The sequence below is a fragment of the Hibiscus syriacus genome, unplaced genomic scaffold, assembly GCF_006381635.1.
Source record: "Hibiscus syriacus cultivar Baekdansim isolate YM2019G1 unplaced genomic scaffold, ASM638163v2 tig00110328_pilon, whole genome shotgun sequence".
Taxonomy (NCBI): Eukaryota; Viridiplantae; Streptophyta; class Magnoliopsida; order Malvales; family Malvaceae; genus Hibiscus; species Hibiscus syriacus.
Genome location: NW_024062685.1, coordinates 6,951,048 through 6,977,203, shown reverse-complemented (window position 1 = coordinate 6,977,203; position 26,156 = coordinate 6,951,048). Strand labels below are relative to the sequence as shown.

General features: G+C 36.4%; 2 protein-coding genes across 3 annotated transcripts; one reads left to right on the top strand and one right to left on the bottom strand.

The window, feature by feature from the left end:
• The first annotated feature begins 16,756 nt into the window (after positions 1-16,756).
• Positions 16,757-18,002, top strand: LOC120118383 (transcription factor TCP13-like). Its single transcript, XM_039138419.1, has one exon. It carries the CDS (start codon positions 16,861-16,863, stop codon positions 17,809-17,811), a length of 951 nt encoding a protein of 316 aa, XP_038994350.1. The 5' UTR covers positions 16,757-16,860; the 3' UTR covers positions 17,812-18,002.
• Positions 18,003-20,787: 2,785 nt separating this feature from the next.
• On the bottom strand, positions 20,788-24,522 carry LOC120118604 (protein LONGIFOLIA 1-like). 2 transcript variants are annotated; one of them, XM_039138626.1, is made up of 5 exons: positions 24,189-24,522; positions 23,896-23,948; positions 22,047-23,810; positions 21,820-21,970; positions 20,788-21,672 (listed from the first exon to the last, which is right to left on the bottom strand). In XM_039138626.1, exons 1-5 carry the CDS (start codon positions 24,316-24,318, stop codon positions 20,897-20,899), a joined length of 2,874 nt encoding a protein of 957 aa, XP_038994557.1. In that variant the 5' UTR covers positions 24,319-24,522; the 3' UTR covers positions 20,788-20,896. The 2 variants fall into 2 exon arrangements, with proteins under 2 accessions (XP_038994557.1, XP_038994556.1); XM_039138625.1 differs by having other exon boundaries at positions 22,047-23,814; positions 23,897-23,948.
• Positions 24,523-26,156: the final 1,634 nt, after the last annotated feature.

Sequence of the window (26,156 nt, the reverse complement as noted above, 5' to 3'; positions counted from 1 at the left end):
ATGGAGGAAAGATTAATTTCAATACAACTAGTACCATAATAAAAAATGATAAACTAAAGTCTAAAAAAACTCCAACACAATTACACAAATGTCTTTTGAATAACACAAAGATTAAAAAATGTAGATCGTTAAACATGCTATTGTCAAAAGCCAAGTACCGCACTTCTACCTCCTTAGAGTGCTACTCTTCATCACTACTTAAATCATCAACATCCTAAAACAAACAACCAACCAAAGAGAAAATTTTATTTAATGAAAATAATATTTTAAAACCTATTGTGTCATTTATATATATTTTAAAACATATTATGTCATTTCTATATATTTTAAAATTAACGGTGGGTTTTTTTATAAACGAGTAAACAAATCCAGGACCCGATATCCTAGTGTCAAATCCGGACCTGGATCTATACTTGAATCAGAGGATCCAGATTCAACCCGAATCCATTAGGTCCAAAATTTTAGGATCTAGACCCTATAAAACGGATCTAGATCTACGGATTCGAGTCGGGTCCAAGATTCATTGTCATCCTTAATTTGGATTCTCCTTTTTAATATTCTATTTACCATATGAGGGCCTCACACTTTTTTCTTTATGAGCCCATTAACACCCTTCTCATTTACCATTCCCCCGACACCTGAGATGGCCAATGGCCGAACTCTTCTTGACCTTGTACGTGTAAAACATTTTCATGAGTTCCAATTGAGACTCTACCTCTTCGTACATCGAGCCTGTAACACTCATAACCCGTATATATCTCGTAATACGAGTTAAATATATCACATTAATCATTTTATATATATTCTTTGCATAAAGACCCTTAAAATTTTGTTTCATTATAAAACTTCAATTTAACAATGTAAAATTATCTGATTAATCACGTAAAATAATAAAATAATATTTTATTATCCATCAAAGTTCAAATTTAAGCAGCAATTAGGCAGTTTGATGTTGTTTCATAACATCTAGAAAAATGCCTAAACACTACTTAATTTAAAACCGTTCAATTAAACTTTAAACATAATATATATACTATTCATTCATACTATCAGTTATAATTAATATTAACCAAAATAAAACAGTTCTAAATTAATATTACAAACTATTTTAACTCAATCTATCATAACAACCAAACAAATATAATATACATGCAACTAAAAAGCCAAAATTAACATCAATGCCTTACTGATAATGAAGGTAGGTATGATTTCCAAAATATGCTCAGGAGGCTCCTCACTTCACGCCTTTTCCTTATCCGAACCTACGCGTGAAAAATCATCACACGGTGAGTAAAACATAGTGAGGTAGTATAACAAATTAAGGTGAGATAGAACATAAAAATATCATAACAATTCAAAACAATAACATTAAATTGAAATAAAACCATTGAATTTTCAAACCGACTTATTCAAGCCATCTTTCCTCATCAGGAACCTATAAATCATTATCTCATGATTTTATAAAAATCATGATAATCAATATCAAATGCAATAATCATTTTATATACTTTTTCATTCGATCACATTTCAGAACTTCCACATTTTATTTTCTTAGCCCAATGTATATTTAAGATAATGTAAGGTAGTGAGTCAGACGGGCGTGCACAATAAGCACTCCAGGTGTTATCATCAAAAAACAGAATATGCACTCCAAATGCCTCATATCATTTGCACCAACAGTGCTACATATAATGTACACGAATGTAGAATATCAACATCATTAAACAAAAATCACTCCACTCATGGCATGTCAATCGTACCTGGAACTCTCAATGGAACATACAATGAGCTTTCAAATAAAATCATAGTCATTTATAAATCAAACATTTCCAATCAGAATCATTTCCATCTCATCATTATCAAAATTATTATTTGGGCAGTTTTCCATAATTCAAATAAAATCAAACATATCCTAAAAAAATTCATAAAACATTTTTGTATACATTATGGAAGTTTTCCATAATTTAAATAAAATCAATTCTTTAAAAATCATACGAGGTTGACTTATCACAAGTCTTCCCAATCAGTATAATTAAATAAATAAATTACTCCCACCTTTGTCTCACTGCCGAACCTTTTATATGGTATTCTTTTACTCATGTACTTTGTCCTTTGCTTTCGAATCACTAGGATTGCAAGATTTGTCGTAGTTTGTACGACATCACATACATAACACAATATTCGAATTATATGTTATATTATGCTAACATAATCTAAAATCAATAATAAAAATTCTATATACATAGTTGATATTTAATCGATATAAAATCAAATCACTATTCTATGATATCTTCAACCTTTATATAAATAACTATTCAATTCCATAAATATAAATTCTCATCATCATCAACCATTCAACTTTCATAAACTTTGCATTTAAATCACCATTTATGAATTCTTTTTAGAATTTATTTTAGAATTTACATCAACTTTTCCATTTAGCTCAAAATGATCCTTCATCATTTTCACTTATCTCAAATCAAACAATAAAATTTCCAGCATTGTAGTATCATACAATCTAGTATCTTCACATTTAAAAACTTGCAATTAAGTCCTCAATTCCAAGGCCATTCGAATTCAACCTTAAAACTTAACCAAATTTGCACTTTAGTCCCAAATCATCATTCTAACGTAAAATTCAACATCCAATAATTAAATTTCAATATCGAATACCCATAATTGAACAATTTCTCATCAATGTCTCATAATTTCCAAAATTTGAAAAATGGACCTTTTACTATCTCAAAGTTCCAAATTGATCCAATTCAATCTCCAAAGCATGTAAAATTCATCTAATATCAATTCTAGACCATATAAAAATTTTCAACATTTCCCTAATTATTCTTTCCATGGCCGAATATCATTAATGTTTAAGGGCTTGATTTTCATTCAATTTCAAGCATGAATTTAAGCTCCTATGATCAAATTCATGTTATTCTAATCATCTTAACATAAAATTCAATCAAAATTCAACCAATCTCCATAAACCCTAGCCATGGTCGAAACTTGTATATGCTATTATACTTGATTTTAATCATCAATCATGCTTGAAAATTAATCTGCAGCATCAATAACATAAAAACCATATATTAACTCTTCAAAATCTAATATGTTCTTCAACCACCCAAATCAAGAAACTCATCATCCAAGCATATTTTCCATGAATTTTTTTTACCAACTGATAGAAAATTTCGAGGGGATTAATTCTCTATCTAATAGCTTAATCCAAAAATCAACCATGGAAGCTTAAAAATCAAATTGAAATTCTTACCTTAGTAGCTATGGAGAATTCGGCCAAGCTTGAAGATAGATAAGAAAATCTTGATTTTTCTAGTATTTTTTTCATAAGACACTTGGCTTAATACTAATATAATTGAATTTAAAATTTAATTAATGAGAAATTATCATTTTACCCTTAATGAATCATGATAATTTCAACTTGCCATTGGAATATATTCCATTTTAATATTCCATAGTAAAAGATAAACCAATTAAAATTGACTTTCCACCTTTATCCATGCAATTTTCAAAAATTGCAATTTAGTCGCTAAATTTCCCAATTTCAGCTTAATATGGAAAATTGACTTAAATTTCACTGATTCACATTAAATTTCACTGTTATAAAATATGGATAATATTTCCAACCTTTATCTACCATCCTTCAAATTTTCGTAAAATTCCGGTTCGATCTGATTATCCGATTTAGTATCAGACTTTATTGCTTTATAATCTTTAATACAAATTCCGAATCAAAATTCTGATTCCCGTTAAAACGTTAGTTTTGGAACAACCTATTCATTTACGTGCTAAAATGTAACAACTCGGATATTTTCAAATAATATTTAATTGAAATTGGAGGTTTTAATTGTGAAAATTGGCGAAAATTTGGGGATTATATTGAAAGATTTTAAAACTTGGAGCTTGTTTTAGAGTTAAAGAAAATTCAGGGACCAAGCCCTGAATTTACCCAAAAAAGTTAGGTAAGTTTGGGGTTATATGTTATTTACGTGTGGTTTTCTGTTTCAAAACAGAAAACCATCCCACAATTGCTCCCAAAATTTCCTTCCCCCTACGCCGGTTTCCGACTTAGATTCCGACGCCGTCCGAATTTCGATTGTCATTTTAAAACCACCATCGTGTTCTTTATCGAGTCACGAACAATCCCCTTAAATTAATTGAAGCGAAACGCTGCCAAACGTCGGGAATTTCAAGTCAAAGCATCGACGTTTTTTTTAGCTCTATCGCCGGGAAAATCTCAAATTCACCGCCGGAAATCGAGCTCTCTGCCGTTCAAAAATTTGAACCGATCATTGTAAGTATCTCGAAATCGCTCAAAATAATTTTTAGAAATTTTTTCGGGATTTTTAGGGCCCCGGAGGAGGCCTCACGCGCTACACGTGCCGCCGTAGGGAAAGTGGAGGGCTGGAAAACCGGTTTGACCGGTTCGAAGCGGGTTGACCGGTCTGACCCGACCCGACCCGACCGTTGACCTGACCCGACCCGACCGTTGATCGTTGACTGTTGACTTTCTTTGACCAAAACTTAAAATGGCTTTGACCGAGCATTAAACGACCGTTAATCTTTTCCGAGTATACCTAACCTGATAGTTTTCGACGTGCCGAATCCGTTTCCGCTATCCGTTTCATCAAATTCAAATCCAAAGGCCTCCAAATTGACGGTCAAAGTGGTTGACTTTGACTTTGACCAAGAATCTGAATTTTCGGAAAGTCATACTTTATGTTTTTTGACGTCCTGATTCCGATTCCGCAATCCGTTTGGCCAAATTCGGACTCGAAATACCCCAAATTGATAGTCAAACCTGAAAAATACTTAGATACTTAAGAATTCTAGCTTTGAACAATTAAATAAGATTTGGGGCTGATCAATTATTATTGTTTGAAGGTACAAGAGACTCTCCGGATCGTTCGACAGCTCGACCCACTTTATAGATCAGTTAAACCACGTGTGCCATATTCACCCGTAAGACCCGTAAATTTTAATGATTTAGGGATCTATTTATATTACTCATAAGTAATATAGTGTATTGTTAAATTAATAAGTTCGAAAATGTAGCAGAGCGTGGTGAAACCAGCATCAGTAGATTTGCTAGTTGAACCTATATCGAGGTGTGTTCCCTACTTATTACTGAACTGTTTTATTGGTTTTAATATGGTACACCGATTCATTGGTTATTGTTTTATGGATGCACAATTTAATGTGACATTTATGAATATGGCTGCTATCTAATTTTTGTTTTGAAATGGTATATGATTACCATGTTTTTGGATTTATGGAATTTATGTCACGGTGCATTGAATTTTGGAATTGAATTACGATGGAATAGCTCTGATCAAGCTAAATGGGCCTAATGTGACTCTGAGGGCCCCAAGATGTTTCATTAGTCGGCTTTCCTTTGCTGTGTGCTCAGGGTAAGCTATATGGACTTATGACTTGGGCTTAAGGATACAAGCTTCATAGCCTATCCTTAAGTCGGCTTTCTTTTTGCTATGTGCATAAAGTAAGCTATATGGAAAATAATTTGGGAACTACTGATGGTGTACCAAAAAGGGTTTAAACTATGATTTTCAAAAGATACTCTTTTACGAATTTGTGAGATTTATTGGACTATGATTTATACCTATTGTAATTTTATGGAAATGTTGGGACACACTGAGCCTAGCTCACCTTTCGAAAATATTTTCCCCCTTTCAGATACTGTTGGTTAGATACCTCGTTCGAGCACTTGGAGGATCAACATATCTCTTGAAGTAAATCAGATTGTAATGTTTTTATTTTGCAAGTTGACTTTATTTTGGTGACATGGACCTTATTTTAAAATATCGGATTTTATAAAGATGACTATTTTGCTATTACTGTTCGGTTTATTGTGATTTTGAATTTGAAGACATGTTTTAAATTAATTTATTACTTGTTGGTACTATATTTACGAGTTGGATTTTGATAGTATAATTTGTTTATAATTTCATGTTATTTATAATGTGATTTTATATTGATGAAATAACGGTTTCGGAAAATGTCTTTAATAATCATAATGTGATCCACTAGACTTAGTCGAAACGCATAGGCCGGGTATAGGGGGTTACATTTATTGGTATCAGAGCTTTTGGTTTTAATCCTCGACTGTGTATGAGTCCACATTGAAAATACGGTTTTGAAATATTTTACAAAACAAGTTACAAAGGTCATGTCACAAAATTATTAAGATTTTTAACTGTGTTCGAGACTCTAAGTGCTTATCTAACCTTAAGTTTATCTTCTGTAGTAATCTCGTGATCCATCAAAAATGAGTGCTAGACGTGGTCGTCGAACTAGCCGTGGATGAGGTCGAGTGGCTAGATTTGTAGATCCGATTGATGAGATACGAGTAGATCCCCCACCTCCGTTAGGTGATCCTGCTCCTACGACCCTAACGAATCTGCCTCCTGCCGCTGGTATTGGCATGACTACACCGGTCATAGGAGCGACGAATATTGAGCCCGAGTCTACTGGAGTTGCTTTGGATGAGAATTTTAGTAGACAAATTCTGCAGTTAATACAGGGGGCAGTCAGAGCTACTAGGGTTGTATCCGAGGTTCCTATTTCACATACATTGATTGCCAATGGAGTTAGAACTTTTGGGGGACAGATTGGTGGAGCTCCTACTGAAGCTGAGGATTGGCTCCAGGATACAGAGAGACGCATGGATCAGTTGGGTTTGGACTAAACTAAGAGATATCAAGGTGTTGTAGCGATGTTAGATGGAAATGCCTATACTTGGTGGGAGTCAGTGACCAGTAGTGTTCCTACCGATCGTTTGACCTGGAATTTCTTTAAGGATCGCTTTCGGAGCCATTTTCTGGGAGAGCGCTACTTAGCTCAGAGACGACAACAGTTTCAAGACCTGGTTCAGGGAGACATGACTGTTTCTGAATATGAGATCGAGTTCCTGAAGTTGCTGAAGTATGGATTCAGTATGGTACATACGGAGAGAGATCGATGTCGTAAATTTGTCCTTGGACTCAGATACGAGCTGCGTAGGCAAGTTGTAACCCATCAGGATGAGATATTTGATGTGCTGGTGAGCAGAGCCAAAGGTGCGGAAGAGGTGGAGGTTTTAGCTTCAGGTAGAAAAGCGTGTTGATCAAGAACGATCTAAGAAATTTTCAGGCCCTGTTGAGTCATCAGCACAGTCCGGGAAGAGGACTCGTACTTTGGCACCTCAAAGAAGCAATACAAGTTTCAGGCCTGCAGCATACTCACCTTTAGCTGTCAGTCGAGGCGGTTCCTCGTCGTATTATAAAGGGCCACTTTGTGAGTATTGTGGTAAACAGCACACAAGAGAGTGTCATAAGAAGATGAGTCTTTGCTATCAGTGTGGATCTAGTGGTCATTATCGGAGGGATTGTCCTCAGCTAGCTTCGTCTGAGCAGACCGCTACCCAGACTCCTGTACGATCGCAGACTACAGTACATACCCTGATTAGAGATCGTAGTCAAGGAAAGACTCGAGGATCAGCGTCCAGGACAAACAGTAGAGCCCGACCTCAGCAAAATAGAGGGCCAACAGTTTCTGAGGCTAGACAACCAGCTTTGGTTTACGCCACTAGACGTCGTGATGACAGAGATGAGCCTGAGGTTATTGCAGGTACATTTACTATTTATTCCATTCCATACTTTGCACTATTGGACAATGGCTCCACCCACTCCTATGTATCGAGCTCAGTATCTCGAAACCTTCAGATTCTGATTGAGAACACTGAAAATACTATTACGGTTACGAGTCCAGTAGAACAAGCAGTATTAGTGAATAAAGTATTTCGGAGATGTCCTCTGGAGGTTCAGGGAGAAATATTTCTTGCTGATCTTATGGAGCTTCCTCTAGAGGAGTTCGATCTAATTCTCGGGATGGATTGGTTGAATAAACACAAGGTAAATCTGGATTGCGAGTACAAGAGGGCTACTCTGAAGACTTCAGATGGTCGGACTGTTGTGTTAATTGGTGAACGGCGTGGCTATCTCTCCAATATAGTTTCAGCGATGGAAATTGATCGTATGATCCGGAAGGGATATGAGACCTTCATTGCTTGTATTTCGAACACCAAAGGTGCATTGTCCACGATCGATGAGATTCGTAAAGTTAGCGAGTTTCTTGATGTTTTTCTGGAGGAGTTGCCTGGGTTACCTCCTGATAGAGAGATAGAGTTCGAGATCGAGACTTATCCGGGATCTTCACCTATTTCTATGGCACCTTATCGTATGGCTCCAAAGGAACTTAAGGAGTTGAAAATCCAATTGCAAGAATTATTCGATCGAGGATTTATCCGACATAGTACTTCACCATGGGGAGCTCCAGTTCTGTTCGTGAAAAAGAAGGATGGGTCGCTAAGATTATGCATTGACTATCGGAAATTGAACAAGATGACAGTCAAGAATAAATACCCACTACCCAGGATTTATGACTTATTTGATCAATTACGAGGAGCTATAGTATTCTCTAAGATTGACCTTCGTTCGGGGTATTATCAATTGAAAGTTAAAGGATCTGATGTTGTAAAGACGGCCATTCGCACTAGATATGGTCATTATGAATTCTTAGTGATGCCTTTTGGTTTGACGAATGCTCCTGCGGCTTTCATGGATTTGATGAATCGGGTGTTCCGACCATATTTGGATCAATTTGTGGTGGTTTTCATTGACGATATTTTGATCTATTCTCGTACTGAGGTAGAGCATGACGAGCATTTGAAGATCGTTCTGCGGACTTTGAGAGAGCATCGTCTATATGCCAAACTAAGCAAGTGTGAGTTTTGGCTTCAAGAAGTGTCGTTTCTGGGGCATATTATTTCTGCGCGAGGTGTTCAGGTCGATCCCAGCAAGATAGAGGCTATTATGAATTGGAAACGACCTAAGAACGTATCTGAGATCCGCAGTTTCTTGGGCTTGGCTGGTTATTATCGACGTTTTGTTGAGGGCTTCTCGATCATTGCTTCTCCTTTGACAAAGTTGTTAAGGAGGAATGTGCCGTTTGGCTGGGGCGAGGCACAACAGGAGAGCTTTGAGAAATTAAAGGCGATTTTGACTCAAACACCGGTGTTGATTCAACCAGAGTCCGGGAAGGATTTTACAGTGTATAGTGATGCGTCACATTCAGGACTTGGTTGTGTTTTAATGCAGGAAAGTAAGGTGGTGGCTTATGCATCCCGTCAGCTGCGACCGCATGAGTATAACTATCCTACTCACGATTTGGAGTTGGCAGCAGTAATTTTTGCCTTGAAGATTTGGAGACACTATCTTTATGGAGAGAAGTGTTATATTTTCACGGATCATAAGAGTTTAAAGTATCTCATGACCCAGAAGGAGCTTAATTTGAGACAACGGCACTGGCTAGAGCTTCTGAAGGATTATGATTGCGTGATTGATTATCACCCTGGTAAAGCTAACATTATGGCAGATGCTTTGAGTCGAAAAGCGGTATCGGAGTTAAGGTCTTTAATGGCCATGATGAATTTATATGATGATGACACTATATTAGCAGAATTGCAAGTTAAGCCGACCTTGGTTGATAGGATCAAAGCTAAGCAACCCCTTGATAGATCCTTGCTTTCCATTTTAGAGCAAGTAGAGCAAGGGACAAACTCAAATTACACCCTTGATCAGGATGAAGTTTTATGCTTCAAAGGTCGGTATTGTGTGCCTAATGATACTGAGTTGAGGCAGACTATCCTTACTGAGGCTCATAGTAGTCCATATGCTATGCACCCCGGTGGAGATAAGATGTACCGGAATTTGATAGAGAGGTATCATTGGGTCGGCATGAAGAAGGACATTTCGAATTTTGTGGCTAGGTGTTTGACTTGTCAGCAAGTTAAGGCAGAACATCAACATCCATCAGGTTTGTTACAACCTATCAAGATTCCAGAATGGAAATGAGAGCGTATTACTATGGATTTTGTTATCGGTTTACCTATGACTCCTTCGAAAAAGGATTCAGTTTGGGTGATTGTTGACAGACTTACAAAGTCAGCTCACTTCATTCCTGTGCGGGTAAATTATACTTTGGACAAGCTGGTGAGATTGTATATTTCAGAGATTGTCCGATTACATGGTGTTCCATTGTCTATTATTTCTGATCGAGATCCGAGATTTACTTCGAGATTTTGGAAGACGCTACATACGACTTTGGGAACAAGATTGGATTATAGCACATCCTTTCATTCACAAACTGATGGTCAATCTGAGAGAGTGATTCAGATTCTGGAGGATATGTTGCGGGGTTGCGGGGTTGCGTAATCGATTTTCATGGTAGCTGGGAGAACTTTTTGCCTTTGGCTGAATTCGCTTATAATAACAGTTATCAGACTAGCATTTGTATGGCACCCTATGAAGCACTCCATGGGCGTAGGTGTCGCACATCGATTTGTTGGACTGAGTTGCGTGATAGGAAGACTTTGGGACCTGAGTTAGTGCGGGAGACGGAAGACACAGTCAGATTGATCCGTGACCGTCTGGAAGAGGCATTTGATAGGCAGAAATCTTATGCAGATCAATGGAGGAAAGATATACAGTTTGACGTTGAAGAGCAGGTTTTTCTCAAGGTATCTACATGGAAGAAAGTATTGAGATTTGGACGTAAGGGTAAACTGAGTTCGCGATTTATTGGGCCGTATCGTATTCTGAAGAAAATTGGACCTGTTGCTTATCAGCTTGAGTTGCCTTCCCATCTTAGTCGTATTCATGATGTTTTTCATGTGTCTATGTTAAGGCGATACCGTCCAGATCCAGATCACATCATTCAAGTTGATGAGGTAGAGCTGAGACCTGATTTGTCATATGAGGAAGAGCCCATCCAGATCTTAGAAAGAGATGAGCGAGTTCTTCGGAATAGGCGTATTCCAATGGTCAAAGTTCAATGGAGTAAATGAGGCCCCTCAGAAGCTACTTGGGAGACATTAGAGTCAATGGAGGCTCAGTTTCCTCAACTATTCTCATAAGGTAAATTTCGAGGACGAAATTTCTTGTAGAGGGGGAGAATTGTAACAACCCAGATATTTTCAAATAATATTTAATTGAAATTAGAGGTTTTAATTGTGAAAATTGGCGAAAATTTAGGGATTAAATTGAAAGATTTTAAAACTTGGAGCTTATTTTAGAGTTAAAGAAAATTCAGGGACCAAGCCCTGAATTTACCCAAAAAAGTTAGGTAAGTTTGGGGTTATATGTTATTTACGTGTGGTTTTCTGTTTCAAAACAGAAAATCATCCCACAATTGCTCCCAAAATTCCCTTCCCCCTACGCCGGTTTCTGACTTAGATTCCGACGCCGTCCGAATTCCGATCGTCGTTTTAAAACCACCATCATGTTCGTTATCGAGTCACGAACAATCCCCTTAAATTAATTGAAGCGAAACGCTGCCAAACGTCGGGAATTTCAAGTCAAAGCATCAACGTTTTTTTTAGCTCTATTGCCGGGAAAATCTCAAATTCACCGCCGTTCGTTGCTCTGTTTCCGACACCTCCTGCACCATCGTGTTCCTTGTGTTGTTTCGAGTCCGTCGGTGTCAACCTTGTTCGCCGTAGACGACGGCGCGTGAGGAGGTGGAGCAATCAAAGATTCGGCCGAGTTGAAATCGAGCTCTCCGCCTTTTAAAAATTTGAACCGATCATTGTAAGTATCTCGAAATCGCTCAAAATAATTTTTAGAAATTTTTCCGGGATTTTTAGGGCCCCGGAGGAGGCCTCACGCGCCACACGCGCCGCCACAGGGAGAGTGGAGGGCTGGAAAACCGGTTTGATCGGTTTTCAACCGGTTTGACCGGTCTGAACCGGTCTTCCCTGACCCGACCCGACCCGACCGTTGACTCGACCCGACCGTTGACCGTTGACCGTTGATTTTCTTTGACCAAAACTTAAAATGGCTTTGACCGAGCATTAAACGACCGTTAATATTTTCCGAGTATACCTATCCTGATAGTTTTCGATGTGACGAATCCATTTCCGCTGTCCGTTTCATCAAATTCGAATCCGAAGGCCTCCAAATTAACGGTCAAAGTGGTTGACTTTGACTTTGACCAAGAATCTGAATTTTTGGAAAGTCATACTTTTATATTTTTCGACGTCCTGATTCCGATTCCGCAATTCGTTTGGCCAAATTCGGACTCGAAATACCCCAAATTGATAGTCAAACCCAAAAAATGCTTAGATACTTAAGAATTCTAGCTTTGAACAATTAAATAAGATTTGGGGCTGATCAATTATTATTGTTTGAAGGTACAAGAGACTCTCCGGATCGTTCGACAGCTCGACCCAGCTCTTCTAGATCAGTTAAACCACGTGTGCCAATATTCACCCGTAAGACCCGTAAATTTTATGATTTTAGGGATCTATTTATATTACTCATAAGTAATATAGTGTTATTGTTAAATAGGTTCGAAAACTGTAGCAGAGCGTGGTGAAACCAGCAATCAGTAGATTTGCTAGTTGAACCAATTATCGAGGTGTGTTCCCTACTTATTACTGAACTGTTTTATTGGTTTTAATATGTGGTACACCGAATTCATTGGTTATTGTTTTATGGATGCACCAATTTAATGTGACAATTTATGGAATATGGCTGCTATCTAATTTTTGTTTTGAAATGGTATATGATTACCATGTTTTTGGATTTATGGAATTTATGTCACGGTGCAATTGAATTTTGGAATTGAATTACGATGGAATAGTCTCAAGCTAAATGGGCCTAATGTGACTCTTGAGGGCCCCAAGATGTTTCATTAGGTCGGCTTTCCTTTGCTGTGTGCTCAGGGTAAGCTATATGGACTTATTGACTTGGGCTTAAGGATACAAGCTTCATAGCCATCCTTAAGTCGGCTTTCTTTTTGCTGTGCATAAAGTAAGCTATATGGAAAATATTTTTGGGAACTACTGATGGTGTACCAGAAAAGGGTTTAAACTATGATTTTCAAAAGTTAAACTCTTTTACGAATTTGCGAGATTTACTGGACTATGATTTATACCTATTGTGATTTTATGGAAAAGTTGGGACACACTGAGCCTAGCTCACCTTTCGAAAATGTTTTCCCCCTTTCAGATACTGTTGGTTAGATACCTCGGTTCGAGCACTTGGAGGATCAACATATCTCTTGAAGTAAATCAGATTGTAATGTTTTTATTTTGCAAGTTGACTTTATTTTGGTGACATGGACCTTATTTTAAAATATCGAATTTTATAAAGATGACTATTTTGCTATTACTGTTCGGTTTATTGTGATTTTGAATTTGAAGACATGTTTTAAATTAATTTATTACTTATTGGTACTATATTTACGAGTTGGATTTTGATAGTATAATTTGTTGTTTATAATTTCATGTTATTTTATAATGTGATTTTATATTGATGGAATAACGGTTTCGGAAAATGTCTTTAATAATCATAATGTGATCCACTAGACTTAGTCGAAACGCATAGGCCGGGTCTAGGGGGTTACATAAAATATATAACTTTTAACAAATTTATTTTTTGGTCCCTAAACTTTTACAATATTTATACTTTGACCACTAAACTTTCAAAACTGAGCACGTGGTCTTCCTCATCATTCTTCCATGTCTCCTTATCCTTGTCTATCAAAAATGTGCCACAAACCCTTCCAATATAACTTCAAAGTTAGATTATCCACAAACAAGAATACTAAGCTCTCCATGCTATACATATTATTTAATAGTAATACATATAATATATAATGAGTTCACTACAATAAATATGATAACTCTTTAAGATGAGAAGATTTATGTATGAGATGAGTCAACAATAAATACCACATATCGATATATATCATAAATAATATATACCGTCATTCATTATTCATATACAATATGATAAATTATATAAATAATCATTAAATTTAACCCATTTAGCAGAACTTTATCTTTTCATTTCTTTTCAATCATGTGATATAAGAATTGCATGCTTTGACAGGAAAGTTTTTGTCTATTTCATCAAGAAAGCAAAATTGAATGCCGAATCAAAGTTTACTTGTTTTCTTATCCTAGTCTTATCGCTTACTTTTTCCCCCTCTGGAATTAGAGATACAATCACAACCAAAGACCCAAAAGTTGCTTTGCAATTCATTCTTGAGCTATAGCCCTAGGGTTTCTATTTTCGCTTGCCTAGAAAGATACAGTGCATACTTTTTTATCAAATCATATACCAAATACAGGAGGAGAAACTTTTACGTATGAAAAAAATAGTTAATCGAACCCATTGAGTGACCTAAGTGATCATGAAATTATTATTCTCCCTAAATAACCTAAATTTGAGTGGTTACGTGATTTTATCTGCAGAATATGTGCATATCGTCAATAATTAAGAAATATTATAAACAAGTACAGTACATATTTTATAATATGATTTCTATAAACCTAATCATTTGAATGAAAAGTTGTTTTTCATTTTCGACAATATTTCTTATCATTTTCCCAGTATGAGAAAACGAATTTGCCTACGGCACTACTATTCTATGATAATAAAGAATTAAAATTACTCGTTGAAATTGTTTTTATTTCGGCTCAAATGTTAGGTATTCAAACAATTCAACTTACCGATCCTCCATGCATATCTATCTTCCTGCACAAAAGTTGTGTGGTCTTATTTTGGATGTTTATTTATATATATATATATATATATATATTTATATATATATATAGGTATATAGTTCGGTCAGAATCCTGTAAGGTAGCTGTTAATGTCTCAAATAACTCTCAAAACACCATCAAATTGACTATTCCCCTCAACACCGCACGGTGTACACGCCACAAGTTTTATCAAGCTTAACCAAAGGACTTGTCTTGGTAGGCTTTGTTTGTCGTTTAATCTCCAACCCTCCAAATGTAGCCTGTGAATTAAGTACTCTAGTTTCTCTTTCTTCTATTTGATTTTCCGATGCCTTAGGTATCAGATTTATTCATTAAATATGCGACGTACATGAGCATAATCTAAAAAAAATTAAATAAGGTATTTATATATTGGCACCTGTTATACCTCTAAAGATATTTTCAGGAAATATTCTTACGTTTATGATTCATCCGGAGTATCATACTCCCTTGATGTCTATAGTTTTAGGATTAGATTTATAATAGTCCCATGTGATTTATCAGAGTCAAACATATTTCAAGAGTTGTAACCATTTTATTTAAGTCAATCTATATATTGTTATTGCCATCATAACTCTGACACTCGTCACCCTATGATCAGGGTACCCGAGGAAAGGTTCAAAGAGAGATTCATCTCCACTTTTCTTCTTTTTTATTCTTATCTTTTCTCTTATGCTTTTATTTCTCACCACGTCAATGATTGAAGAGGCGAATTTGTTCACATTAACAATATATATACCTTTAAATTGCAATGGGAAGTGGGAACAAAGCAGTAAAATCTAACAAAATTATTTTTATTTCTTTTTTTAAAAAAAAGATAGAGAGAAAAGAAGTAAGAGGTTTAGGTTCCAAAATTTGGTCACATGAACATTATCCCTGGTAGGAGTAGTAGCTAGGCGTGCATATTCATCAACCCCATGTGATAGGGATGAGTCGCAAATCCTTTTGTAGTTGTCGATAAAAGCATGCCTCTATCACTTTTTCAAATATATGCTGCATGGTCCCCCTCTTATATACCATTTGTTTTTGGGGTAACACATGAGAGATTATTAAACTTTAATTACTCTAAAACTATTCCTCTTTTACTCTTGCTTTCTCTAATCTATAAATAATTAAGCTTACATCTTGCTTTCTCAAATTTGATAATTCCTGGACTTACTTTTTTCTGGTTGTCCTCATGTTTGAAGGCTTCATTCTGACTAATTTGGACTGACTTGGGTCGTACATCAAGATTTGGTAGATGAGTATCCCAGCGAAGATTTTATGTATACACAATGACTCAAACATGATACATTGCTTAAGTAATATCAACTTGCTTACCACTTGAACCAATCCGTTGATAAGTCTTAACCTTATTTTGTTCTCAAATTTAAGCAGGTTGGAATGGTCTCAATGATTACTTAGTATGCTTATAATGGAAGAAACAATGATATATTACATATTTCTTATTATTAATATCAACTATTAAATTTAATTAATTGACATCAAAAAAATGTAGAATTGTATACTATATCAATGGATTCTACCTATATAGAGTCGTAGACAATTTAACATATGGTGAAATATGTAACGTGGCAACCCTGCTGCCATTGCTTTTCTTTTCTTTTTTCTGCCTTTCTTTCCATGGAAAATGGTCGGTTAAATTCCAGCATCTTTCTTAAGTTTCATTTCTTTTTCTTTTTTTTCTCAAGTGGATGAACTTCATCAACACGGTTTGTTCTAAAAAGCAAAAATATTTTCATCTTTCAATATACAAGCAGCGAGTTTGGTTGAGCCCAGCACCAAAAGCTTCGAGGTGCTGCATTAATTGGTACACTCAAACGTTTGATACTTTTGTAAGCTTCATGATCTTTCTATGTTCGTGATAGATCTGCTTCACATCCTTATCTTTTCTTAGCTTTGTCTTATCCACTGAGCTTTAGTTTCTATATGATAAAAAGGATATGAAAATTAGGGTTATACATACACGCAGTGATATAAGTTAGTAGCTAGTTACTGAAATCTAATTCTCCTACTCCTGATTCTACTCTATGAATTTTGTTTTTCTTTTGAGGAACAGTTGGGATCTTCTTTTCTATTTATGGATCTACTTCCTGTCTTTTTCTTTTCTTTTTTCTGATATTTTCTTTGATGATGCAATTCAGATGATATGGAGCTGAAAGGATTAACTCAACTGGGATCCACCTGCCTTATGGTTCAACAATGAGAGACCTAAGATGAATGCAAGTTCAAAGGAAGCAGATTCTTCTTCCCCTAGACAACAAAGCGACACAAATGATGCCAAGTTGAGCGCCAAAGGCCAATGTAGCTCCTCCCCATGGTTAGGATTGAAGGATCCACGAGTCGTACGCGTTTCGCGTGCCTTTGGGGGAAAGGACAGACACAGTAAAGTGTGCACCATTAGAGGATTGAGAGACCGAAGGGTGAGGCTTTCGGTTCCCACAGCTATTCAATTGTATGATCTTCAAGACAGACTCGGACTTAATCAGCCAAGCAAGGCAGTCGATTGGTTGCTGGATGCAGCTAAACATGAAATCGATGAACTCCCTCCACTCCCATTGCCTCCACCAGGGAACTTTCCCTTTAACCATCAAATGGAAGCAGCTGGTGCTTCCCGATCCAACAAACAAGGGCTCAAAACCAGTAGCAGTGTTGATTTGGAAGATCCTGCAGGTGAGTTAACAAGTTCCAGCTTTTGGAACTCTGATGCTTCCTGGAGGGCTAAACGCAAAGAAGTTTCAAGGGAAACGACCAATGAGAAAGCTGATTGGAACAAAAGAAATGAAGAGGAAAAGCAACAACAAGGCATGTTAAGCAATGCAGTTTCGTATGGCTCTTACTATCACTTTGAACCTCCAAGTTTTCCTTCATCACATTTAGGTACACATGGATTTGCTTCTTCCCACACAGAAGATCTACATAATTTTAATGTTGATCCATTACAATTGCCATCCACGTTGTCTCTATCATCTGGTTCTCGAATGCTTGATCCTAGACAGCAAGTTAACCATTTCCAAATGCTTAACTCGGCTGCTCAGACCATCTTGCCCAGTTCTCTTAACCCTCCACCACCATACTCAATAAGCCAATCTATCAGGCCCTTCCATTTGAGCATTAACAGCAACGGAGGTCGACCTGATAAGGAACAGGAGTTTCCTTCTAAATGACAAGGAAGCAGTAATGATCATCAAGGAGGGATGATGAGAAAGAAAGGTACTGTTTGAATCCATTTGCATACATGATTTAAAGGCATCTCTTCTTGTAAGTTATAGTTATGGGGGATAACAATCAAGTTTTTTGTGTTTTGATTTCATTGTTTGCGCTTCATTGGTGATCGGAAAAAACAGATCTTCATATATAGATTTGAATCCCATACTGCTGAAATTATTATAATCAATATTTGATGCTTATCAATAGTTTGATGGTATATATACACATATTCTTACCTTTTTTTGTTGTTGTTGGAAATATGATCTCCATAATGTCTTACATTGCTAGAGTAATATCAAGAAAATGCACGCTCTCTCTAGAATAGTCGAAGATAACACTAAAACTTTACGTGAAAACCCCAAAATATAACACTATATACATTATCAAGCAAACTAGATGAAGGGATTTGAGGCACTAGACGTGTCAAGCTCACACAAGATCCACCAGGATAATGTCATGATGAAAGAAATGTCAGGTTGGGGAAAATAGGGTGAAAAAGGACTTCAATTCGAAAATTTCATGAAGCGTGCATACACGGTTTTGTGGTCCTTAACACGGGGAGAGGGGGAAAGAGAGATGCATTGAAGGAGAGAAAAAAAAAAAGATGTTCAAGTGTTTTTCAGAAGTAACTTATTATCTATGGTCCATTTTTGGAAGAGAAATGAAAAGTAAAAGAGCCCCACAATCTTGATATGGAATTATCGGTCCATCTGATCTACCATAATGCCCAGTTTCCCCCACATCTGCCAAAACTGTTATTTTGGAAGACCAGCCTCCACTTGCCAGTACAGCTGCTGCTTGCATAGCTTTCTAGGGTTTTGTACAGTGATTGCAAGTTCAAGCAAATTTGTATGAACTATATGTGTGTGTATATATATATATATATATATATGATGCATCTATATTCCCAAAGGTTAACCACTTATCAAATCATGTAGGGATGTAAGCAGGGACGGATGTAGGAATTTGTGTCAGGAGTACGAACATAAAATGTTATATTAAAATCTTAAGTGTGCGAAATTATAAAATCTCAGAGGTGCAAAATTAAATAATTCATATGAAATACAAAGAAAATATTTAAAATACAAAAGAATTTTAATTTTTAGGGGTGCAGTCGGTCCATCCCTGGATGTAAGATTTAATGTTAGAGAGAGAAATTTTAAAATTTTAAGAGTATACGAGCGTATAAAATTAACAAAAATAAATTATCAATAAAAAATAAAAATATATCTAAAATATATAATAATTTGATATTTTTAGAGATACACTGTCCGAACGCACCCATAAATCCATCTCTATATTAAACAATTTAAGCATCTGTATTTATTTGTTTTTTATTAATGATGCATATAAACCCTTCTACTCTCTTTTTTTATTGGAATAGTTTCCCCATCTCTTAACAAAAGTCCAACAGAGCAAGCTACTGAAAATATTGATTAAATATTTTTATAATTAAAAAGTATTATTTGTAATATATAACTCTTTTAAAGTATTAAATCTGTGTTTTTCATGTTTGGGTTATTGATTAATGATTTCTACCATCGGAAACAGATGGTTTCACAGGAGAAGGGACGTAATAACGTTCGGCGAAGGGCAATTAATGCAGATTTCTGAGAAGGGCTTTACAGGTTTGGATCAGTTATACAGAAATAGGCCTTGAGACTATACAGGCCTACCTAACTTAATAAATAAACACCGGGAAAAAATAGGAATTTTCTAAATTCAATGCATACAGTTACATTAGTCTATATTCTCTTTAGGAGGGATAATTGAGTTAAGAAGCTTGGAAGTAGTAGGACTTGATCCGATTAAAACTTAAATAATATTAATTTGAGTTTACTCGATTCAAATTGAAGCTTCATTCAAGACTTTAATTAATCGAATTGAACAAAGTTTCTCGATTTGATAAATTTGTGAATAACAATAATTTTTTATATTCATTTTAGGATTAATTACCTTACTTTTAAGATTGATTATGTATTGAAACAATTTTATTCCTATAATTGTTGTAATATGTTACTTTTTTTTGGATAATTAGATTTGTTATTACCCAAGACAGCTGAAAAATGCTACAAAAACCAGTCCAGACAAAGGAAACAGAAGCAGGGGTAACCTATATACAACAGAATCAAGTTATACCCCAATTGATACAAATATCTAAATTAGAGTTATCTAATCTATTGATGTTCTTGTTGCTTAAATGAGACCCTACAATCTGTTTGATTGATAGAATAATATCTTCCTCGGTTCTGTAAGTGTCTCGATAAAGTCTTCGATTCCTTTCCTCCCATATAGTGTAGTTGAATGCACACCAAGAAAGCTTGAGGATGTTAGTAATTAGAGAATTTCCTTTCCAAGTCGCAGTTGCCCAAACCAGTAAATTAGGCCAAGTGAAAGGGGTTTTGTAGATGCCAGAGAGAAGAAGAATAGAGTTCCAAATTGAAGCAGCCAAATTGCATTCTGCAAATAGATGATTTCTGGTTTCGCGGCCTTCAGAACATAGAGTACACTGGTCGTTAGTAGCTAGTCCGAACCTTTGTAATCTGTCTTTGGTGGGTAGACGATCCAGAATCACCATCCAAGAAATAATGCTGTGCTTAGGAATATGAATAGGGTACCAAATCAGTTTCTGCCAATGAACTATGTTGTTCTTCTGTCTAACCTGTTCCCAAATGTCATTAGTGCTCGTAACTCCTGTAGAAAAGCAGTGGTTGAGCAATTCTTCGAAGCTTCATTAATTTCCTGAAACTCCAGCTAAAAGTAGGGTATTCTTCCATGAACCAGAAATTATGTTGCTTGAGTGTATTTCTGATCTGTTACTTTTAAGATGCCAATTTAGTTGTATTCCGTTGACTTCTTAATTTACAAGGTGTCATCAAGGTTAGGTTCATACGAAGTTGTTATGCAGCTATAGCCTATAGGAACAAAAGAGATTAGGAAAGAAGAAAAAAGAGAAGAAATTTTGAGGTACATTATAATCCTATCTGGTGTTTCCCCTTCACCCCAAGTCCCCAAGAATTACAAAAAACATAATCCCAAGTCCTAGTTCAACAACAGTCGTCTATAATGTCCACCAGGGTGCACTCGTGTGTTTGGTCCTTCACCACTGATAATTTCACATATTAAGTCTTTGAAGATCAACCTCTCCACATCTAGACCCACACATGGAATTTCAATTCTGCATTCGGTCCACTCCATTGATCCTGTTAATTCTCCCCATAAGATGATTTTCAGAGTGTTATCATCATCTTCCAAGCTTATATTTGGTGCAGTTTGTATTTTGTCTAGTTCTGAACATAAGTCTCTCACAAGCTGCTGTCTTTTCGGTGTTCCCTCGTCTGCTGGGGAGTGCCACTGGTTGTAAGAGCCTTCCTTCACAAATTTTCTGAGTAGGATTTCGTCAACTGCATCGAATATAAGCTTCCTGTGGTTCTTCTCAATGAGCTCGGATTCTTTGACCTTTCTGCCAATGTGCTTTCCCTCTACAAGCCTAATGCTTGCCTTGGTTTTTTCTAGGGAAACAAACAATTTGGGATTGATCAGATGATCCAGCGGATGACGGCAGTAGGCCATGAAGCTGGAGTCCGGTTCGTCGAGGAGACCTGATGCCAATAGTACTTCTACAATGTATTTATTGTCTGCATTTGGACTGTTGCAAACAGGTGCAATTTCATTGATAGTTGACCACTCACGGATAGAACCCAAGTTCACAACTTTCTGAACCAAGTGCTGGATGTTTTCTTCTTTCGGGTAATCCGTAGTGAATCTGAGACAGGTAGGACTCCAGTCTTCTTCATCAGGGATAAGACCCTCATCATCTATCATAAAAAAAAAGTGATAATAGACTTGTAACAAATAGCTAGTGGCTTCCTTTAATAGGTATACAAAATTCTTAAGTTGGGTATGCTATGCTTTATATATCTTGTGATAATGATTGAGTCACAAGGGTTATATAGGAGCTTCACCTTTAAAAACATATGTTCTTTTCTTCACAGGAGACGGTGTTTCGCCTCCATAAAATGTGGCATCTAAAATGGAGACCGGACTAGGTTGTTCCGGCACAGTTCTTGGAGGTTCGGCTGCTGAATCACCTTTGCTAGATCTTGCTGTTGTATTCTGAATGATAGAAATATAAGCTGTTTAGGGATGATCCAATTACTAATATGAATGAAAAGGAAGGAAGAAGACGTACAATCTGCCTATTTTCGTGTTTTTGGGATCTGTCAGCACTTGTGACGTCAATGTTACCATAGGAGGCTGCACTCATATTGCTCTCAGATCTCATTGAACTAGCATCTCCCTGCTGACTCCGATCTCTCATATCACTACCGATATCACTTGATTGGTCATCACTTCTCTGCAAATTGTGAGATTTATGCCTCGGTTTTCGATGTGGGAAGCCTGGTTCTGATTGTAGCCTGCTTGATTGCCTTCTGCTTCTGCCCCTAGCCGATGCTGGACTGGTGCAATGAGACTGCCTTCCCGATTCAAGCCTCTTCTTCTGCAGTTTAAGGCGTGAGGTTTCTGAAGTCATTGCCAGTTTAGGATTTTCTTGAGCAGTAGGAAACGGCTCTTTTGAAGTTTGGTTGAATTTTGGAGTTCTGGCAGTGCCCTTATCCATCAAGTGGAGTCGAATAGAAGGCTCCCTAGGATAATTAGGCCTTGGAGTCAAATCCTTATATGATCGCTTGTCGACCGCTCTGTTATCTGCGGGGCTGATCAAACGAAGCTTTCTTAACCTACGTACCGGTGAAGTACAATTGCTGGCATTTTCCATAATTTTGTCTGGTTTTACTACGGTGCTAGGGGATCTAAGGCGTGTTGGAGAACTAGTTCCCTTAACTGTTGCTGAAACTGCATTGCTACTTTGTAGCTTTCTCAAATTTGGTGCTTCCGAGCACACACCAACGATGCTGTTTGTATGAGATACAAAATTTGAAGCTTGGCCTTCTTCTCTGGTCTCTAATATCTGTTTATGCTTCTGCATTGCTCTGAGATCCTTTCCCGACTTTTTGAATTCGAGTTCTGCCAAGCTTTTCTCGATTTCTCTGAAAACAGTTAGAGATGAGTTTGTGGCTTTCATCGGAGTTTCTCTATGCTTCGAAACAGACGTTTGACCCTTGCTTCCATCCTGCTGCTTCCATGGTGCTGGTTCAATTGGACATTTAGATGCAGCCAGTTTCTTTGAGGTCGTATTAGTCAAATGGGGTGAGCTTGGTTCTGTTTTCGAACTTCTCGGCGAACCGGAAATCCAATTCTTCCTGTTCTCGTAAATTCTTGACGAGTATGAGACGGGATCATCTTTCAAGTCTTGACTAGTATTGATCGGTCGACTTTGATTCGCACTGGTTAGCATGGGGCTTGGAAATGCTTCCAACCCCATTAACTTGGCTACGATACTAGACTGTCCATGGCAGCTTCTAGGTTCTTTCCTGCTATCTAATGATAACCTCGGGAGATCTTGAAGCTTATTGTTAAGTGCATCCCTCTCATCGTACGAGAACCGACGAGCATCTCTCTGTGTGCATTCGTAGGACATCGCAGGAACATCTTGAAGCTTAGGAAGAACAGGACTCGATTCATCAACATTGATGTTCCTGGTCTTTGCAGGTTTTGGTGGCTGCAAAGGCCTCGGCGAATCGATGTGTGCATACTTCTGATGCTTCCCTGCTCCCAAATTGGTAGATGCTTTAATTGATAATCCATGGACCTCTCTGTTTATGGAATCTTTAACCACGTCACGGAGATCAACGGAGTGTAGACAATTGGCAATTTCCGGCCTTGCAGTCTCCAGGAAGGCGGTTTGGCTCATTGAAGATCGGTTGGTTTGTGATGCTTTGCTGCAGTCAGCAGATGAAAAGGTAGAAGAACAAGAGGAAGAGGAAGAGGTTCTTGGGGATTCAAAGGAGAATCTTTGTTTATCCTTCAATGTCTTCTTCATGTTATTCTCCTTGACCTTCAGCAAAGTAACCTCCATTAGCTTGAATTTAATTTCCTCAACAAATCTAAAAGGTGAAATTCAAGTGATAATTATTTCTTACTTGCATCTTTTCTGAAGCAATCGTGGGCTTTGCTCCTTGCTTGCTATTTTGACCTATAGTGACATTGAATGCCAACCATGGAAGGTTGCAGAAATGGCAAATACATAAATATTAAAGGGGAAAAAGTAACAATTGAAACAACAAAAGTTAATTATTGCATTAAAAGAATGAAGCATGAGAATGAACCATAACAAGCTTTGAAACAAAATCAACTTCCCCAGAATTGAAACAAGTTAATTTTTCTTGCAAACAATCGAAAAGAAATAAAAACTGAGGAGAAGAAGAAGAAGTACCTGGTGGTGGAAGCCTTTTAGCAAGGAAATGATGGCGGTCAAATAGCTGAAACAGTCCATTCATGCACCCAATTTGCTTCTGCAGATCTGGGTTTTCATCTGATAAAGAGTATACAAACTTTGCAGACATGTTCACTTTCTCTCCTCAACTTTCTCAGCTTCCAAACAATCTCTAGGGAGTTTCAATGTCTCTTTTTTATTACCCCCTAGGAACAAACGATAAAGAGGAACTCAAAATGTACATAAAATATATATATATACATATACATGTATAGTCAGAAACCATGAAATGCTGTTTTGCAATAGAGGGAATTATATCCTAGATAGTCATCAAATGTCAGGATTTCTGAGATATGATGGCTGATGTTAACTCACTGAGATATTTCTTTGTATCGGTTTCTGGGAATTTTGCAGGATAAAATAACAGAGAAGAAAAAAAGGGACAGATTTAAAGATAAAAATAGAGATATAAGGAACCCCACATTCCTATTTTCTCCCACTGGGAATCAGTTTTCTAGGCTCAGAAAAAGCCAAAAGGAAAACCAAAAGAGAAAGTGAGCAAAGAAGATAGACCTCAATGATCTGATGCAACATGCAGACCCCAAGAAGAGATGTTGGTTTTGGGTTATAGTTTATAATATGTTATGTAACCAGCCATGACAGTGTGAAAATCTTTGGTTTTTTGACGAAGAATTAGAAGCTGTACTGCAACCATTAATGTAATCTGTCATGAAAGAAAAAGAAACAAATAATTGGGGGGGTGAAAAAGAGAGTTGAAGTTGGGGTTTGCGGGTCAGATGTGGTTTGGTAAAGAGAGAAATGGAGGTGTTCCATGTGGGATCCTCCTGCATGTGGAGTCTGTCAGAGATTACCAGCAAACTACAACTCATAATAACAAGAATTAGAAGAATAAAGCCTCTCTTTCTCCCAACCATTCCCTTCTTCAAACTTATCACTTTTCTTTGGATTTTGACCTAACAAGTTACTTATCACAACACTTGCCTCTTAATTAGGGATGCCAATGATGCATGACATCTTTTTTACTTGTTCATATTTGACTTCTTTTGTATATATATTAATTTGTTGATGGAAACATATTTTTTCATCACTCTTGATTATTAACTTTTTTTTTAATTTAAACGAAGAGTCGTGATGAAGGAAAGACAAATTATTAATTGATATATTTATTGTGATTTTTAGTGTATATGTCAATCGTAAAATTATTATGATAATATAAAAATTAATGTATCAAATAAATATGATTGTTAGATTTCGAATTGCCTTATAATAAGTCGTATGAATTTATCGGAGGTTTAATCTATATACTATAGTTGACTAAAAGATTTATGTCAGAAAAACGTGGATTTATCTGAAGTTTTGAAAAAAATATATATTAAAATTTTGATTACTGAAGAGCTACCAGCTCCTAAAAATGTAACAATATGTGTTTACACAATGTAAAGTCAGAGCCGACTCTAAGAGGAAGTACCCTGAGCAATTACTCTTCAATTTATCATATATTCTTTAACAATATGTATTTTCACAAAAAAATAATTATTTTTATGATTAATTTATGTAATATTGAATTAATTGTTTAAAGTAATAAAATATACTTTCATTTTATAAAGATATATTTTTAAGTTTTCACTAAAGAACTCGAAAATTTCTAAACCAACTCTGTGTAAAGTAATTATAATAGAATGCAACTATTAATTACATAAGTAGCGTAGCCAGATGACACAATGTTCTGACAAAATAGCATCGTTCTATCACTCTAATAAAAACATCCATATCAATTTATTACTAGTAAGATTCATGAAATTTCCCACTGAAATGCTGTAGTCAGTAGCTGCTAAAAATACGTCTTCTTATATGCATGTAATTTCATTGTTTTCGTACGTTCGACTGATCATAAACTGTGTTCTTAAAACATTGACATTAGATATTATTTTCAGACATTGTAAGCAC

Bases quoted from the DNA above. Each gene is read 5' to 3' on its own strand.
- LOC120118383 (XM_039138419.1), top strand. From the start codon at position 16,861: ATGAATGCAAGTTCAAAGGAAGCAGATTCTTCTTCCCCTAGACAACAA.
- LOC120118604 (XM_039138625.1), bottom strand. From the start codon at position 24,318: ATGTCTGCAAAGTTTGTATACTCTTTATCAGATGAAAACCCAGATCTG. The intron at 23,949-24,188 runs GTACTTCTTCTT...ATGTCACTATAG, and splicing joins TAAAAGGCTTCCACCACCAG to GTCAAAATAGCAAGCAAGGA. The intron at 21,673-21,819 runs GTGAAGCTCCTA...TTTTTATGATAG, and splicing joins AAGAACATATGTTTTTAAAG to ATGATGAGGGTCTTATCCCT.